Genomic DNA, 18794 nt, shown 5'->3' with positions numbered 1-18794 from the left:
CGAAACCACCGGTTCGGTAAAATGAACCTGACTGCAGACTGTCTCACACTTGTACGAGTTTTGAACGGAGTTCTGAACGAGCCGAGCGCGGATGTGTTCGGAGGCGCAATTAAGTGCGAGCAGCGGGCCGTCAGGCTCCAGCTGCCCCGGTAATGGCGCCCGTCCTCCGGCAGGAGTCACCACGTAGCTTCCGCTGCACGCAGAGCTGCTCGATCACGATCACCTTGTTCGGTTAAACGTGAAATCTGCGACTGAAAGTGTGAAAATAAAAAGTAGAAACAGAACCGAGCCGCTCCACAGCAGCCAGCAGAGGTTCCGGTCCACACGTGCAGCGGATCACAGCTTCATTTTGCAAAACTGCTGAAATGGAAAAATTGTTCGACCTCTGAGTGTTTGGTTGTAAAAATAATGATGTTAAAACATCGACACGACCGCCTGCTGTCACTCCTCTCTCTGATACTCGGCCCAGTCCGAGGATGTCGGTGCTGAGCGGGCTGGATGACGGGCTGCTACCCCAGAAGCCTTCACTGCGAAGCCGCCATGAATGTTCTGGTGACTCGGGGACAAACGACCAGAAAACCCCAGAAATCTGTTTAAAATCACAACCAACTACTCACCTTCAGGTGCAGACCGGTACCCGGGGTCACACTGCACACCACTGGGCTCTTTTGGGTTATTTCGGGACTTTCAAAGTGTGTGTTTTTCAGCCGTAAACCCCGGGGAGTCAGGTCGAAACGAATCCGACAAAAGGAGCGTCTAGTCCGGTATGAAACTCCGCCCAGCGCCGCAGGGGGAGGAACTCCGGGGGAAAGCATGAGGACAAAGGCGGAGGATGAAACCAGAGACAGCGGCCGCGGCAGCAGCCAGGAGCCGGGCCGCTCACAGGCGCCTCTCACGGGACTTTACATTAAAACACCAATCAGCCGCTGCAGGAATGGACTCCGACAGGCTCCTTCTCTGTAAATACACCCTCCTTCCCTGAACCTGGTCCGGGTCCAGGTCCAGATGCTGAACCGGCGGGGAGACAGAGGACGAAGGCCCGGGGACCCGACGACCAGCCGCCGACAGAGATGCGGAGGAGAGCGGCTGGTCGGCTGCTCCAGACGCCGAGAGGACGAAGCAAAGTGCGCAGAAAGTCCGCAGGTCCGCCGGCTGCTCAGGTCTCGTGCCCGGCCTGTCGCGGCGGTGAAGCCGCTGACAGCAGCTCGCGCCCGGACCGCATCCTGCCGCTGCCCGCCGAGGACACACCGTCCCCCGGCTGTGTCCTCACCACGCTCCGCTCCCCTGATCACCAACACATCTGCCTGATACACCTGTCCCCCAGGTGTGTGTGTGTGTGTGTGTGTGTGCGTGCGTGTGTGTGTGTGTGTGTGTGTGTGTGTGTGTGTGTGTGTGTGTGTTGATCAATTATTGATATTCAGTCGACCAATAAATCAATTAAATACATTTTCTTCAGAATATCACAAACTATGTGTTTATGAACTTTGTTCCAAATCAGCTGTTGGACCCTCAGTGTGTGTGTGTGTGTGTGTGTGTGTGTGTGTGTGTGTGACAGTCAGACTCCTGTTACTGTCCGCCTCCTCACCACCGCCACCTGCTGGTCGGGATGATCAGAACTAAATTATTGATCAGTGGAGGAAAGAAGTTCATCAACCATCTCAGTCTAAATCTGTGTGTGAGAATGATGAGTTAAGGTGCCTTTACGTTTATCGTTAATACTGATTGATAAACTCATTTATGACACTTTAAGTGTTCCCACAAACATGAATTAAAGGATTCAAACCACAGGGAAGCCCCGCCCACCAGCCACATTCAACCCACAGGATTGGACAATAGCAAATGATTGACAGGTCTTTATAGGTCTAAATCAATAATCTATAATAATAGAAGTTCATAGTTTCTGACACTATATAAAAAGAAGAAGATTCTGAAGGTGCCACCTGTTGAATTCCACCAAACAGGGCAGCACATCACCAGAGCAACCGCTAACTGCTGCTAACTGTAGCTTCTGTTAGCTAGTTAGCTCAGTTAGCAAAGGAGCTTTGATCAGGACAAGCCCGGGCTAGCCTGTTAGCACTCTGAGTCGACACCTCGGCAACAGAACACACAGACGCCATCAGAAGGTTCTGCTGTTGATCCATTTTATTATTTTAGTGTTTCCACCTGTGATTCTGACGGCCTGCACCTTTAAAGTCAAGTCCGTCAGTTTGGGAGCAAAAACCTTGATGAGACCAGACCCACCTCAGTCCCAGCTCAGACCCAGCTCAGACCTGGCTCAGTCCCAGCTCAGACCCACCTCAGTCCCAGCTCAGACCTGGCTCAGTCCCACCTCAGTCCCAGCTCAGACCCAGCTCAGACCTGGCTCAGTCCCACCTCAGTCCCAGCTCAGACCCAGCTCAGACCCGGCTCAGTCCCAGCTCAGACCCAGCTCAGACCTGGCTCAGTCCCAGCTCAGACCCACCTCAGTCCCAGCTCAGACCCAGCTTAGACCCGGCTCAGTCCCAGCTCAGACCCACCTCAGTCCCATCTCAGACCCGGCTCAGTCCCAGCTCAGGCCCACCTCAGTCCCGGCTCAGACTCAGCTCAGACCCGGCTCAGACTCAGCTCAGACCCGGCTCAGACTCAGCTCAGACCCGGCTTAGACTCAGCTCAGACCCGGCTTAGACTCAGCTCAGACCCGGCTCAGACTCAGACAATAAAATGACATAAAAACAAAAGCAGAAACTTTCAGTGGTTCAGTTTTAACAACATGTTTAATATCTGCTCATTCTGTCCCTCCGGACAACATTGGGGTATGTTAGCCTAGCATGTTAGGGGTTAGCATAGCATGTGAGAGTTTAGTATAGCATGTTACAGGTTAGCGTAGTATGACAGAGGTTAGCATAGCATGTTACAGGTTAGCGTAGCATGTTACAGGTTAGCGTCTTATTTAACTGAACATAACACTTAGTAAGATACATTTCTCCTGTAATTAATTATGCTATGCTAAGTAGCTAACATGCTTAACTTTGTATGATAGCATTTGTTTGCAGTTAGCAGCGTGTTAGCCTTCATGACATGGCATCCTTTACTTGCTCATAATGATGCCTTGACCATAATTTTATATTTTCATTAGTGTTTTTTAGTTTTTTGTGTCTCCACGGTAACAACTGAGCATGTGCACGGTGTCCACTTAACAGTCTGCTACCGTTAGTTAATGATCAGGATTTAATGAATGCCGATCGTTCAGCTGTTTATCATTTATGTTGAGTTTTAAAATACAGAATAAATAAAGCCAACATGCAGCTGAAGTCTCTACACAACATGATTATTCACACTGACGCTGCAGCAACATGTGACCAGCTGAGACTGAACAGCTGGAGGAAATGTTGCACTGTTCCTTTAATCTGATCAGATTCATTCTGAACTCGTCCACTTCATCACAGATTCACCTCATCAGTCAAAGTGAGCGGTTACCATCAACAGTCTGAATGAATGAATCATTTAATCACAGAAGTTCATTAATTACTCTCTTTACTTGAAAAGTCATCAGCTAACAAATCAAGGACCGAAGAGGAACTACGAGATTATATTATCATATTATTATTATTATAAAAACTGATTTTCATTAAAATAACTACAGGTCCTTTAACTGGTACCTGACGCGTTCACAGAACTGGGTCCATTAATGGGACGTGACTGGATTCGTATATTAAAGGTTTTAGACTGATGAACAATAAATCAAGTTAATGTATTAGTTCATGTTCATTCATTTAAAGAGAGTTTAACTTTTTAAATCGTGTCACATCCTAATCAATAAGTAAATCGATTTCAAAGCCACCATGAGAGTAATCAGAAACAAAGAAATCAGATTACTTCTACAAACTTATACAGAGTTTTCAAGTGTCATTGATTTAAAAAAATGATTTGACAGATGATAAATCACTTTGATTGATGTCTCTCTGTTCTACCAGCAGCTGTCTCACAGGGGCGACCCTCAGTCCTCCTCCATAACAGTAAAGTCCTTTCTTGCAGAAATGCACTCTGGGAGTTGTAGTTCTCTGGATGAATCATGAGGGAGAGTCAAACTTTAAAGGAGCATTATGTAGTTTTAAAGGAGAAATTCAAAGTCAGAATTTTAATCTTTAAAATATTAATGAAGTACTAATACAAACTGCCTCCATCAACCAGCTGCTCTCAGAGGAGAACCAGGTACCACAACACTGTTTGAAGCTAGATATGTGGCAGGGTCCGCCACATAGAAACATTTTTTCAGTCACTGAAGCTTCATCTTCTCATCAAAAAACAACAGACTTCTCATTTAATAAGACAGACAGGTGGGCTGTAGAGGACGTGTGCAGACAGACAGGTGGCAGGTGTGAAGTGTGTTACATACACTGGAGACACTCACGCTGACTCTGAACCATTGGACCGGGTCCAACGGACCTCTGTCAGTCTCTTTACTTGCTTTACTTGCTGGTGATCATCTGATCCAGCTGATGTTCAGCTGGATGAGGTCGTCTGTCTGCACGTCTTCGTCCAACTCCTGACAGGTGTCTGGCCTCATGGCCCTGCTGCTGATGAAGCCTCCTCCACAAAGATCCAACCAGAGGTGGAGCCTGTTTCTGAAGCTGCTTCTCCTCCGTCAGAGTGGAGTCTGAGAACATGTTCCACCACCAGGCCTCACGGTGGCTGTGAGTCACTGTGGTGTCGTTGTGTCTCCTGACCTACACACTTCTGTCACTGACACTTCTTCACCTCCACTGTTAGTCCTCGTCTCCTCATGAGAGGTGGATCAGAACCTGCTGCTTGTCCTCTGTTGTGGACTGGTTCTGACAGGACGGCTGCTGATTGGACTCTTGTGTTGTTTATTCAGTGACCTCAGATCGATGTATTGATCTACTGATCACTCTGATTCCACTCATCCGGTTTCTGTACAGTTCTACAGTTCCAGCTCGGCCCCCTTACAGACCTTCAGTCTGGATGTGATGGGACTCTGATGTGGACCCTGAGTTGGTTTCTCAATGTGGTCTCAGACTGTCAGTGACTCCTCGCTGCCAAGCGACAGACACACGGGTCAGTCAACCAGCACACAGTCACTAGTTGTGGACGTCGGTCTCTGATGGGGACTGAAGACTCGGAGAACGTGACATGGACTCGTGCTGCAGCAGACATAATCTTGGCGGTAGACTGGTTACCTGTGCAGGTGTACCTCTAAGGTGCCCAATGTGAGCTGGGATTGGTTGAGAGGGGCATTGATTGTGTTGATGATGGGCTCTTTAACGTTGTGCTTCCATTCTACTCTTAACGCCGTTTGTCTTGTGCTTCTGTGTCGCTGGCTGGTGGTGATGAGCTGCTCGGCCAGGTGTTACTGACCTCTGACCTCTCTGTCTGCATGCTGCTTCCACTCTGTCAGGCAGAGTAATAAAGTCTATTTACAGTCTATTTTCAGTTATTGAGGCTTGTTTATTTCTTTGATTAATTCAGCCCACTTTCATCAATGTGACGTCAGCAGGTGGGCGGGGCCTGTCTCTCTAGCTGTCAATCACAGAGGTTGTGAACGAAGGACATGGGGAAGACGCCTCTCCTCTCCGGCTGTCCCTCGATGTGTCCAATCTGAGAAAACAACAACTGATTGATCAGGTTAAGACCGGCCACATCAGGTGTACATCACCAATGTCTTGAAGGTGTGTTTTGTGTGTGTGTGTGTGTCTGAGCTGTGTTGTCGGGGGCAACAGTTCCTCGATATCTAAAGACTAATCAAGGAGGGGCCAGACTGACACTCAATCACAGACCCTGGATCAATCAACTTTCAGCACCGTTCCGTGGCAGAGTCGGACCTGTGAAGGAGACCTGGTGCACCTGTGTGTTGTGGTACCGGAAGACCTGAGGCCAGCGAGTTCAGAGCTGCCGACACCTGCACAGCCCTTAGAACCAGACCAGAACTGTTCAGTGGCTTCAGTTTTGTTTGTGACGAAGATAATGATGAAGATGAGTGCTACCTACCCACCACTCTGGGTCCTCCTCCCCTGTGACGATGATGACCTCTCCTTCTGTGAAGGTGAGCTCGTCATCGTTGTCGGCCTGACAGTCGTAGATGGTTTTCACTCTGCGGATCTTGTTCTTCACCTGCAGAACACACAGACAAACACTCAGCACGGACGCCATCTTGTTTTCTGTCTATTCAACCTGATCAAACTCGTTATTGTCTCACAGAGTTGATTTTTCGCGGCAGAGGGATGGGCGTCTCTGTGGCGCCGGCGGGTAACTCATCATCACCATCAGCAACCAGCTGAGGTGACAACTCCCCCTGCAGGTTGGATGACTGGCTCTCAGCCAACACCGCCATCTTGGATCCCTGTGTCTCCTTAGCAACAGGAGTGTTGCCAGACTTGTTTCTGAGGGCGGGTTTGGGCGGGAGGTCTGTGATCTGGGGTTTTGGGGGGAGGTCTCTGAGGAGGGGCTTAGGTGGGAGGTCGGACAGGTGAGGCTTAGGGGGAAGGTCTGACAGCTGGGGCTTCTCAGCCAATGGGGCTCGTTGGGTTGAGTCCACCTGGGTGGGGGAGGGTTTAGGGGAGGCGTCAATGAAGGGAGGAGACTTCTGGGGGTCAGGCTGGGAGGAGGAGGAGGGTTTGTGGAGGAGGTCTGGAGGAGGGATGGACTTGTCCACAGATGGGAGGTGGACAGTGTCGATCTTCCTCAACGCCACTGAGATGAAACAAAACCAGAGTCAACAGGTTGAAACGCAGACAGAGAAGGAACATCAAACATCTGAGCTTTCAAAATAAAAGCTGGTCACCTCACCTTTCTGAGGCAGTTTGGGAAGAACTCTGGGCCCCAGCGTCGACTTGGTGTTACTGGAGGTTGTACTGGAAGGGAGAGGTCAAAGGTCACCACGGTTTGTACTTCACCTTTATCTGAGTACTTCACGTGTACAAGTACCTCTGCTGCTGCTGGATCCCCTCAAACTTGCTCCTGCTTCCAGGTGGGGGGGTCTGCTCACTTCCTGTTTGAAACACCAGATTGTCACCTGGACACACGTTTGATGGGTTTGGGTCATGCAGTGTAGCCGAGTTGCTGCAGTTTTACCTTTACCTGATGGTCCCTGCAGGACTGGACTGGGGGGGTCAGACAGGGTGCGCTTGTGTCCAGGTGGAGGGGGAGGGGGTCTCTTTTTCAGGGTTGAGCTTCCTCCGCCTGCTGCCCAGCTTCCTCCTCCTCCACTAATCTGAGAGGTGAGGGGAAGGGATGTGGGTGGGGCTGTGGTGGGGCCTGAAGGAGGAACCAATCAGTGATTTGATAATTCAATGAATCCCAACACAAGGTCCCACCTAACAAGCCAATAGACCACAATCAAAAGCCACTGAACCTCCTTCATGATGTACTGAGCCACCTTCAGGAACCTTTGGAACCACAACAAAATCTTGTCAAGGACCTTCAATAACTTTTGGAGCCCTGAAAACCTTGTGAAGCCTCTGGACCTGTGAGCACTCATGGCACTTCCTCGTTAAAAACAGCTGGTCTACATCACAGGGTCCTCATACCTTTCCCCTGGCTCCTGGCTGCTGGTGTAGGTCCTGAGGTGTCGGGCCCGGGGGATGGAGGGTTGTCAGAGGAGGTGCTGTAGACGGGGTTGGCGAATGCCCCATAGGAGAGACGCAGTTTGTCCCTGTGAGGAGGAACGAAGCAGGCCGGCAGAGACAGCTTGTCCTGAGAGGAAGCGCTGGAGGCCGGACAGAAGCTCTGAGGACGGAGGGAACGCTCCCTCTTCACCGGGCTGGGCTGCAGGAGGAGGCACGCAGGTAAGAGGAGAGGCAGCAGGTCACTGATTAATTAGCATGTGGTTTGCTCAGTGTTACCTTATCGTCAAGTTCATCGTCACTCTCGTCCAGTTCATCCAGTCTCAGGTTCCATTCGTATTCAACATGAACATGTGGATTGAACCTGCCAGAAACTGCCTCCACCAGCTGGGACACAGACGGACAAGACGTTCTTAAAGAACACACTGTGGTTCTGTTGTGGGCCACTGATCAGCACATACTGAGGTTACAACATCTGAGAATTCATTAAACTGGTCTCTGATCCTCCACTCAGCTGGTTCACCTGCCAGCCAATCAGAACGCAGCCTGGCATGTTGTTATTGCCATGTTTCTTACCGGTTCTTCGCACTGGGCGTTCTTCAGTCTGCGGGCAATGTCCAGCGCTGTCTCTCCACTCTGATTGGCTGAGAAGACACAGGCAGCTGTAATAATGCAGTGAATGAGCTGGGCTAACAGTTTCCCCCTGCTTCCAGCCTTTGTGCTAAGCTAGGCTAAACATGCCTTGGATCTCCTTCTGTTCTGGACACACATGTAGAAGATATAGAACATGAGAATACATAGATTATAGATACACAGAACGTGTGTGTGTCTGCGTGTGTGTGTGCAGGGGTGTGTGTTCTTACTGATGTGGAGGTCAGGTTTTCCTCTCAGCAGCAGTTTCACACACTGTGGTTTGTTGTACAAACAACAGTAATGCAGAGCTGTGTTTCCTCCGTCCGTCTGTCCGTCCAGGTTACCACTGCACACACACACACACACACACACACACATTAACACAGAGCGACAACCAGCTGAGTTGGATCCTGCACTGTCAGGAGTGTCGCACCTGTTCTGAACCAGGAAGTCGACCAGGTGGAGCGAGGACTGATCAGCTGTCCGAACACAGTGATGTAATGCCGTCTCTCCTGCCTCCTGAACAAACACATTTAAAACAAATCAATATCGATCAATAACACAAATAGTAGCTCGGACCCACCCAGTAGTCCCACTGACACCTCCTGAAGTGTGTCGGGATCTCCTCTGAAGATATCTGCAGCTTTTTACACCTCCTGGATAACAAGAACCAGCTCAGTCCCTGAACCAAGGACCCAGAAACCCGGTTTAATATCCAGGAGGTCAGTTACAGCTGAAACCCTTCACGAAGCAACAGTTGTACTGCAGGATCAGTCCAGCCTCATGGAGATCCACATGGGGGTTGGCTTCTTATTTCCCCTGAGATCGGACCTCCCTACAGAACTGTGCGAGCTGCAGCCAGACTCCCGGAGCCCTCCAGCAACATTTAAGAGAGACACACACTCCTCCTGACTGACACGAGTATCATCCACCCACCTGTCCAGGTTCAGGGAGGGGCTGCAGTAACTCCACCCCCTCAGCATACAGCTGGATGATTGACAGCAGGTCTCTGGACTGCACTGCTTCACACACCTCTTCCAGACCGCTGGACGCCATGGAGATGGTACGCCTGACAAACTGGCGGTCGATGTACTTGGCGTTGATGAACTCCTTCCTCGCCGTCCTGCCGACGAGTTCCAGGTGAGACGTGACAAAATGTATAAACATGAACGTGTGTAGAACCAATAGAAAAACTCACATGTCACTGGAGGGCGTCGGCTTCAGGGACAACAGGCCCGCCTCCATGATGTCATTAAAACTACAGTTCCCAACATTCTTAGCAAGCTGACAGAAAGACAGGAGAGGAGACGTAAACAGAGACAGACACACACACACACATACACACACTCTCACACACACACATACACACGCACACACACTCTCACACACACACACACACACACACACACACACACACATACACACGTACACACGCGCACACACTCTCACACACACACACCACACACACACACACACACACACACACACACACACACACACACACGCACACACACACACACACACCAGCAGTTCAGAGGTTCCCAGTTTGTCCAGTTCCAGACTCTGGATTCGGGACACGTGGACTCCCATCTCTCTGTGGATCCCTGAACACTCGATGCAGGTCAGAACACCAAGGTTAGTGGAGATCCAACGAGGACCTACACACACACAGACAGACACACACACACACGTCATTAAGACAAGTTTTATCAAGTCGTAGAAAGTGGCTAAAGTTACTCAAATACTTAACTTCAACACACAAGATGTACCTTCTGCCACTAGTGTGTGTGTGTGTGTGTGTGTGTGTGTGTGTGTGTGTGTGTGTGTGTGTGTGTGTGTGTGGCGGAGCAGCTGCTCAGAGCCTCCAGCTCTGCAGATCCAGAACTTCTGTAGGAATAAACACCTGGAGTCTCATCATGACTTTGAAACTTGTGGGATTAAAAAGGTGATCTCTTTTCCCTCCAGTGGATCCGCCTGACTGCAGCAGTGATCTGGAGCTGACCTCCAGGCTCTGTTCTGTTCTGCTGACTGGAGCTGGAGGGGAATTGGACTTTCAGATGCTAGAGTGTCCTTAAATGCACCATCTCACACACACACACACACACACACACACACACACACACACACGTGTGCTGACCTGCGGCTCCACAGTCGCAGCAGGCGTCGTTGCCTGGCGACCGCAGCACCTCATCGATGATGCTCTTGGTGAGCTCCTCCTCCTCCACACCTGAACTCTGACCTCCACCCTGAAACGCTACATTCAGGGCCTCCTCCTTACTGTTGGTAAGCACAGACACCCAGCTGTAACACACACACACACACACACAACACACACAGTTGTTTCACAGTCTAAAGGAGAGCTGATGATCAAGAGCAGATTAAAGAGCAAGTGACAAATCTTTAACCTGACAAACTCTGACTCATCTTCAGCCTGGAAGTGATACGTTCGATTATCTGTAGGACAAGAAGAAGAAGAAGAAGAAGAAGAAGATGAAAAGCAGTTGATGTGTGAACGTCTGGCTTTTCTATATATCCAGTCAGACTTACGGGAAATGAGGTCGAAGCATTTCTTGTCCTCTGCACTGGGTTTCACCTGACAGGTGAGCAGGTTCAATCTGACCGGCTGTCTGTTAGACTGACACACACACACACACACACACACACACACACACACACACACACACACAGTGCACATTAACATAATGATCAACAATAATCATATTAACATTTCACTTTATGCGTCACAGCAGCCAACCCTTGAATCTCTGATATCAGGTTGTCCTTGAACAACCCAGCATCTGTCCTCCAGAGACAGACAGGATGTACAGACAGACAGGATGGACAGACAGCCAGGATGTACAGACAGACAGGATGTACAGACAGCCAGGATGTACAGACAGACAGGATGTACAGACAGCCAGGATGTACAGACAGACAGGATGTACAGACAGACAGGATGTACAGACAGACAGGATGTACAGACAGCCAGGATGTACAGACAGACAGGATGTACAGACAGACAGGATGTACAGACAGACAGGATGTACAGACAGCCAGGATGTACAGACAGACAGGATGTACAGACAGACAGGCCCCCTGTGAGCTTCCTGATGAGGTCTGTGACGTTGCTGCAGAAACATAAATCACATCCACTCGTTTTCTTTTGTGATAGTGTGAAGCTCCTCAGAGCATCATGGATGCTAAAGAAGATACATGTTCACAGAATCAGCTGATGATTCTGACGCTTTATTTCATACTGAATAATTTCATCCAGAGAATATAGCCTCAAGTGGCAATCCGTGGGTTCTGATCTCTTTTGCCCCAAACCATCCACTCTGACCATCATCCCCCGCAGTTGATGACATTGGCCGCCATGTTCCTCAAAGATCTGTGCAACACATAGCCATGATAAGCCCCAGATTTCTCCAAATTGGGTTTTCAGCTACATGCTAATGGCATTTATAGCGCCCCCTATAGGTTGAGCTCAACATGCTTTGGTAGGCAGATTCCCAGTCCCGTTGTCAGCCTACCCACCAGGTTTTGTGATGGACAAAGGGTGTGGGAGTTATGGCCAATCATTTCTAAGCCCTGCCCATTGCAAAAATACATGGGTCCCTGGCGGCCATGTTTTTCGACCAATCTTACCCATTTATGGTAGAAATGTGTCTTTTCACCCTCCGAAGCCGTATACCAAATTTAGTGTTGATAGAGTCTATCTTTCTAAAGTTCTATTCATTTTACTGTTTTTCACATTATACTAATTAGCTAAAAATCTAGGCAGGCGGAGCTTCATGGTCCAAGAGGCTTTTTTGTAGAGCACATGGAGCTGGACTTGTGTGTCAAATTTCAAGTCAATCAGACTTACAGTTTGAGGGGCATGGCCTTCCCAAAAATGCATTTTCAAGCCTTAATTACAGCACCACCATCTGGCTGACTGGGTTCATATTTTAATAAAAGTTGATGCACATCATTTCCAATCATTGGGCCACGTTTCAAGTTTCTGGCCCATTCCAGCTCACAGGAATTTGAGCTCAAGCGGCAGAATTTTAAAAATGAACCAGGTGCAGTGCATGATGGGAGGTGTAGTACTCACTGTAGCATGAGAGATAGTGAGGGTGCAGCTCTTCACTGAACACTTCCTGCGCTGCCAGACCTTCCTCAGCCTGCCGGAGACAAAACACAGTAAACATTAAATTTGACAGCCAATCAGAGGGCGTGTCCACACCTGTACAGGTGAGTGTGGCAGACAGTCATACCCGTCACTCTTCTTCAGCAGGTATCCTCTCTTCTCACTGCCGAACTCCTTGTTTCCCTGCAGCTGGTGCATACTGTACCCAGTCTGTTTACTCTGAGAGTCCTGACACACACACACACACACACACACACACACACACACACACTCAGTTCAGCAGCATCAAACTGTACAATAATAACAATAGCTGTGTTTAAATGTAAATCAGAGCTGATGACTGTTCTTCTCTAAAGTGATGTCAGAACATTTAGAGAAGTGTTGATCAGTGTTTCGTCCTCCAGCATCTCGTTAAGATATTCGGTTACATCTAAATTTATCACTGTAGTCCAAAGTGACTGACAGTGATTCATAAATACATTCACACACTGATGGTGGCCTGATGGTTCAGTATCTTTCCCAAGGACACGTTGACATGCAGACCAGGGGAATCAAACGAGCGACCTTATTAGAATAAGATGCTGGCTCTACCCCTGAGCCGCCACATCATTTGATAACTGATAACTAATAAATGAACTAACAGTGAATCAATGAATAGTTGCAGCTCTATTTTGTTCCCTCTACAGTCATGTGATATTTCCAGATTGAAGATGAACAAGACAAACTGCAGTCAGAAACACGATGACGATGATGAAGAGTCGTTCTAATTTACAGACTTACTCTCCTGGACTTCACTCAGAGAGGGCGAGCGAGAGAGAGAGAGAGAGAGAGGGACAGAGAGGTCAGAGGTCAGCAGATGAGTCGGACTGGTGCTGACTGTGGACATCAACCACAAATCCCAGGATGCAGTTCATCAGCAAACAGCCAATCAAAGAGCGTCACAATAATGACTTCTGCAACTTTAATCAATTTCCCGTGTTTAGTACCTGCATCTGTTAGCCCCGCCCCCTGCGTTTAGAACCTGCATCTGTTAGCCCCGCCCCCTGCGTTTAGAACCTGCATCTGTTAGCCCCGCCCCCTGCGTTTAGAACCTGCATATGTTGGCCCCGCCCCCTGTGTTTAGCCCCTGCATCTGTTAGCCCCACCCCCTGCGTTTAGAACCTGCATATGTTAACCACGCCCATATATTTAGTCCCTGCATTGGTTAGCTCCGCCCCCTGCGCTTAGAAAGTGCACCTGTTAGCCACGCCTGTATATGCAGTCCCTGCATCTGTCAGTCACGCCCCCTAATGTTTAATACCTGCATCTGATAGCCCCACCCCTCATGTTTAGTACCTGTACATGTTAGCTACGCCCCCTGTATTTAGTCCCTGCACCTATTGGCCACGCCCCAAATGTTTAGAACCTGCATATGTTAGCCCCACCCCCCATGTTTAGTACCTCCCTCTGGTCCAGCTGTAAGCAGCTCTTGATGAGATCTCTGAGAGTCGTCAGCTGCTTCTTCTCTTCATCCTGACTCTGTTTGATCTGTGGAGACAGCAGAGGTCACACCTGTTGCCTCACCTGAGTGTACTGACTCCTTACTAGAACATTTGAGGGTCCTACATTGAACAGGTCGGCTGCCAGCTTCTCGATGTACTGCTTCAGTTTGTCGGCTGTTTTCAAACCATCCTGAAAAAAACTGAACCAGGAAACAGGAAGTTCAGTGAGTTTTCAAAATAAAACACTGAGCTGTAAAGCTCCTGTTGAGTGCCAGCTCGTACCTGCACTGAGCATGGTAATACTTGATGAGGTTCTGCAGCAGGTCCACGCCCTTCTTTGTCTTTATCTCATTGACTTTGATCAGATACTGTCAAACACACAGAGTCAATCAATCAATCAGTCAATCAATCAATCAATCAATCACAGAGCGTTGGATGTACACTACAGTAGTGGGCCTCATCTCAGAGAACAACGAGACCCACTACAGAGAGGAGGTACACCAGCTCACACAGTGGTGTTCAGCCAACAACTTGGTGCTGAACACAGGAAAGACCAAGGTGGTCATCGTGGACTTCAGGAGGTCCAGGAAGACTGAGCACGCCCCCCTCCTCATGGACGGAGAAGTGGTGGAGCGTGTGGACAACATCAAGTTCCTGGGCCTCCACATCACATCTGATCTCTCCTGGTCCCTGAACACCTGCCGCCTGGTGAAGAAGGCCCAACAAAGGCTCTTCTTCCTCAGGAAACTGAAACGGGCTGGACTCTCCTCTCGTCTGCTCGTGAACTTCTACAGAGCGACAATAGAAAGCATCCTCTGCCTCAGTGTGACCGTGTGGTATGGCAGCTGCACGGCACAGGAGAGGAAACAACTGGCACGGGTGGTTAAAACTGCACAGGGCATCGTGGGCTGCCCCCTCCCTGACTTGGACTCTATATATGGAGACCGAGTCAAGAGGAGAGCAAGAGCCATCGCCACGGACCCCAGCCACCCGGGCCACAGACTGTTCGTACCGCTTCCATCAGGAAAGCGGTACAGGAATATCCGCACCACCACCAACAGACTGAGGGACAGCTTCTTTCCAAGAGCTGTCAAAGCTATCACCCCCTGCACTGCAGGACAATAGACTAAGCTGCTGAACGCACACTGCACTTTTTTTATGTCCAACGGACTAATTAACGGTACCTTACTGTTAATGTATATATTACCACCCAACCGCACCAATCGTATACATAACATATGTATATACTACAGTTCTTATGTACATACTCTCTTCCTCTTTTCTTATTATATTTATAAATATTTCTATTTTTATTGCATGCTCTTCTATATTTTTACTACTTTATTACCTTATGCACGGGGGTTGCAAAGAAAATTTCATTGATTGACATGTGAATGTCCAATGATAATAAAAACTCTTGAATCTTGAATCTTGAATCTTGAATGAAGTGACTGACCCCTGCAGCCTGTGGGGGCAGTCAGGACCGTACCTCACACATCTGCAGCTGGAACAGCCGCCTCTCTTTCTCCATCTCTTCTGCAACCTCAGCTCCAGTGATCTCCGTCCGGATCATCCCGTGTTGTTTAGCGTGTTCTCTCTTCTCCTTCTCGATCTTTGAGCTGAAAACAGAAACAGGTGATTTAATGACACCTGGTGATCCCCACCTGTCCTCATGCTCAGCTCAGGCGCAAGACGTTTACCTTCTTACATGTGGTCAGTTATGTGTCTGTAGGAAAAGTTAGCTATGAGATTCTTTTAGATTTTTATATCTTAAAAACATCTGAAAATGTATATTCTTCTTCAGTTCATCTTTGTCGGGGGCCCCCTGGTGTTGAGGAGGCCTCCATCAGCGTCCATCAGCCTCCATCAGCGTCCATCAGCCTCCATCAGCGTCCATCAGCCTCCATCAGCTTGGTGTCCAAACATCATTAACCTCCATCTGACAGCTGTGCTGCTAGCCCTCAGAGATCCTTTGTTATTTCACTGTGTGAGGATGATCACTCTTCTCAAAAAACAATGACACAATAAAATCTGTTCAGACTCACAGCTTGGTCTCGTAGTCCTTCCAGGCTTTATCAAATGGCTTCTTCAGATCCTGAAACAAAGAGAAACAAATACTGATCAAACTTCAGCTCGTCACCTGAGAGCAGATACAAAATAAATTAATATATCATATTAATATTAATATAGAAGGGAAATATACAGAAAAAAAATGAAATAAAACAATAAACAATGATAAAATAAAATTCTGACCCCTTTGACTCCTTTCAGGTCTCCCTTCAGCAGTGAGTCCAGAGTGAAGACGACATTATGACTCAAACTCTGCAGCTGAACGAACACACACACACACACACACACACACACATTTTACTACAGCTGAACGTATTGATGGATTGATGAGTTGATTGATGGTTCAGCACGTGACTGACCAGGTTTTTGAGCAGAGAGGCGAGGTCTTTAACAAGGCAGGAAAACTTAACGAAGGCTGCTCCGAGTTCAGGGTTGTTTCCTCCCAGTCGCTCCAGAGCCTGACTGAAGCTCTCCTGGTTCCCAGCATGCTCTGCTCCACAATGACATCATCATCATCATCATCATCGCCATCATCAATCAATGATTTTTTTAATGATCAGTTGATCTCCTGATAATTTTCTCAATCGATCAAGATGATGATGGCATCAGATAAAGAGAAACTTCAGCGACAGTTACAGTAACAGATTTCTTCTGTGCTGACTGAGTTGTGACAGGATCAGAGCTGTACCTGTTCCTGAGCTGTAGATCGATTTAACAGACTTCTTCACCTTCTGCAGCGATGAGCGGTCCTGATCCAGAGCCTGGAGGAAGGAAGGAAGGAAGGAAGGAATCAATCAATAGAGTTGATTAATAATCAGTGATTATTACAGACCAGCTGGATAAAGGTCAGTCATCAGTGATTATTACTGATCAGCCTAAAAGAGATCAATAATGATTACTGCAACAATTCATTGATTTATTGATTAGTTATCAATTATCAAATGTCTTGTTATCAGAAGGTCGCTGGGTCAATTCCCCTGGTCTGCATGCCAAAGTGTCCTTGGGCAAACTGCTCCTGGTGTGCTGTCCTTGCACGGCAGCCGCCACCATCAGTGAGTCACTGAAACGCAGCGTGCTGGTCACCACCAGGACCAGCACGTTGTGTTTTGGTGCTGGTCTGTGCTGGTTTTTCCAGCAGGGACTTTGGACAGAGGAGTCTAATAAATGTAAATATTAATCGGCCTGATGGAGATCAATAATCGTTTCTGATCAATAATCACATCTGGTCTGAATGCAGCTGCAGGGTGACGCTGTCTGCTACAGACAAACCCTTCAACCAAACTCCTTTCAGAAAACTCGCACTTTAAGGTTTTATTGACAATCTGACACAACGCACGAACACACAGCCGTGACTCGAACATTTCCGTTCCGGTGTGATCGATGCTCCAGTTCGGGGTTCATGTTACCCATCAGGCAGCGCGCGCTTCACGGACATGTCAACTTTGAGCATCAGCTCGCGTGTTTTTCCCGCAGTGTCACTGAGTCAAACACACTGCGGAGGGCGGCAGAGAGCAGCCGACCAATTACCAGCCAGGATCTAATTAGTCAGAAGTCACCGACGTGTTCGAGGACAACAGACTGATTTCATTCATCAAACTCTGAATGTGTGTGAGCGGGAGGTTAACATGACGCGTTCAATGAGCAGAAACGAGTTCAGCTAATTGTGTTCTCCATCCTCCAAACATGACGGGGCTGCACAGGCCGACACAGGGACGGAGGTCAGGTTAAGGTCTGAGACAGACAGACAGGCAGGCAGACAGTCAGACAGACAGACAGGCAGGCAGGCAGACAGGCAGGCAGGCAGACAGACAGACAGACAGACAGACAGGCAGGCAGGCAGACAGGCAGAAGCAGAGGCAGCTACCTCTTCCAGGATGCTGACGGTGTTCCTGCAGCTCTGCAGCCGGGTGGTGAAGCTGGACGTGGTGGGGGAGTTGTAGTCCTCGGTGGTCTCGGACAGGAACTCACACACTGAGATCTGGTCCGGCATCATTCACACCTCAGACCGGCAGAAAAACACCGAGACACGGAGAGAGAGTCCTGGTGGTGCGTTCACGGACCCGCTGTGCAGATGTTTACTGCAGCTGGTCTGAGATCAGATCAGATGTCCTCTGACTGTCTGTCTGTCTCCTCCTGATGATTCATTCCTGCTGTCTCTCCTCCTTCGACCTGCTGTCAATTCACACACCGAGAACAACGTCACCCCGGCAGGGACCTTCAAAATAAAAGCAGATGAGCAAACTCCAGGTCATCACGTCTGCAGCGTGACACTTCATCTGTTTAAAGTTTTATATTTTATCAAAATCAACGTTACGAAATAAAAAGTTGTTTGTATCAAAATGATACAATTTATACATATATGTATATAAAGATAATTTAATGAGTTGAGGACAGGTGGTGTTAACTTGAATCTTCATCACACCTGTGGAGTCCCACATGGTTCTGTACTGGACCCACAGGTTGGTATTTTATACATTAATGTTTTAGAGAGATGTCAGGATGTAAAAACATAGAGTTGTTTAAAGTCTAATCAACCGTGTACCTGAAGGCATCACAGCAGCTGCAGCACCGAACTTTGGTTTAATCAAATCGAGAGAAAGCTGACAAGAGAATTTAATAACGTCTGATTTTATTTTAATCTAAAACATAAACCCCATTACCACTTACTCCTGACTCTTCAGGTGTGTATTTTCAGAACAGGTCTTTTAATTTGAAAGAGAAACCATACCACATCCGGTGACTTCCTGTATCTTGACTCTCCTTCAGGATCAGCTGGCTGATTTAGGTGGAGTGCGCATGCTTGATACCGCAGGCTAATTGTGTGAAGAGGAAGCATCCTCATCATCATCAGACATGAATATTAATTAGATTTATTCAAAATAAACAATCATTGATCAGAGTGATCAGAAGAATCTGTGTTAT

The 18794-nt window shown here is 48.3% G+C and overlaps 2 protein-coding genes across 10 annotated transcripts in view; both read right to left on the bottom strand.

Annotated features, from left to right (window-relative positions):
• The window catches only part of ubtfl (upstream binding transcription factor, like), a 12196-nt gene extending 10751 nt beyond the window's left edge, over positions 1-1445 (bottom strand). Inside the window, exon 1 of one of the 4 annotated variants that reach the window (XM_037084539.1) lies at positions 618-1445. The gene's annotated coding sequence lies outside the window, so the exon portion shown is untranslated. The remainder of the gene's footprint in view (positions 1-617) is intronic. The other 3 variants (XM_037084540.1, XM_037084538.1, XM_037084541.1) reach the window with 3 other exon arrangements.
• Positions 1446-2734: 1289 nt separating this feature from the next.
• Positions 2735-18071, bottom strand: asap1a (ArfGAP with SH3 domain, ankyrin repeat and PH domain 1a). Of its 6 annotated transcripts, none has more exons than XM_037084870.1 (30): positions 17737-18071; positions 16561-16633; positions 16232-16362; positions 16056-16130; positions 15848-15897; positions 15292-15421; positions 14085-14170; positions 13927-14002; positions 13762-13848; positions 13102-13110; positions 12449-12549; positions 12286-12355; positions 10740-10827; positions 10598-10646; positions 10330-10493; positions 9717-9850; positions 9391-9476; positions 9129-9315; positions 8626-8711; positions 8423-8538; positions 8136-8203; positions 7839-7946; positions 7524-7761; positions 7069-7251; positions 6922-6985; positions 6784-6848; positions 6194-6687; positions 5986-6108; positions 5761-5906; positions 2735-5595 (listed from the first exon to the last, which is right to left on the bottom strand). In XM_037084870.1, exons 1-29 carry the CDS (start codon positions 17863-17865, stop codon positions 5781-5783), a joined length of 3396 nt encoding a protein of 1131 aa, XP_036940765.1. In that variant the 5' UTR covers positions 17866-18071; the 3' UTR covers positions 2735-5595; positions 5761-5780. The 6 variants fall into 6 exon arrangements, with proteins under 6 accessions (XP_036940765.1, XP_036940766.1, XP_036940768.1 ...); XM_037084871.1 differs by having other exon boundaries at positions 7075-7251; XM_037084873.1 differs by having other exon boundaries at positions 10330-10469.
• Positions 18072-18794: the final 723 nt, after the last annotated feature.

The sequence above is a fragment of the Acanthopagrus latus genome, chromosome 21 (assembly GCF_904848185.1).
Source record: "Acanthopagrus latus isolate v.2019 chromosome 21, fAcaLat1.1, whole genome shotgun sequence".
NCBI classification, from domain to species: Eukaryota; Metazoa; Chordata; class Actinopteri; order Spariformes; family Sparidae; genus Acanthopagrus; species Acanthopagrus latus.
Note: the sequence above shows the minus strand (reverse complement) of the source record. Positions and strands in the feature narration are given on the sequence as shown.

Excerpts from the sequence above, each read along its gene's own strand:
- asap1a (XM_037084870.1), bottom strand. The coding sequence starts at position 17,865 with ATGATGCCGGACCAGATCTCAGTGTGTGAGTTCCTGTCCGAGACCACC. Across the intron at positions 16,363-16,560 it reads GATCTACAGCTCAGGAACAG|AGCATGCTGGGAACCAGGAG; the intron begins GTACAGCTCTGA and ends ATTGTGGAGCAG. Across the intron at positions 9,316-9,390 it reads CCGACGCCCTCCAGTGACAT|GACGGCGAGGAAGGAGTTCA; the intron begins GTGAGTTTTTCT and ends ACTCGTCGGCAG.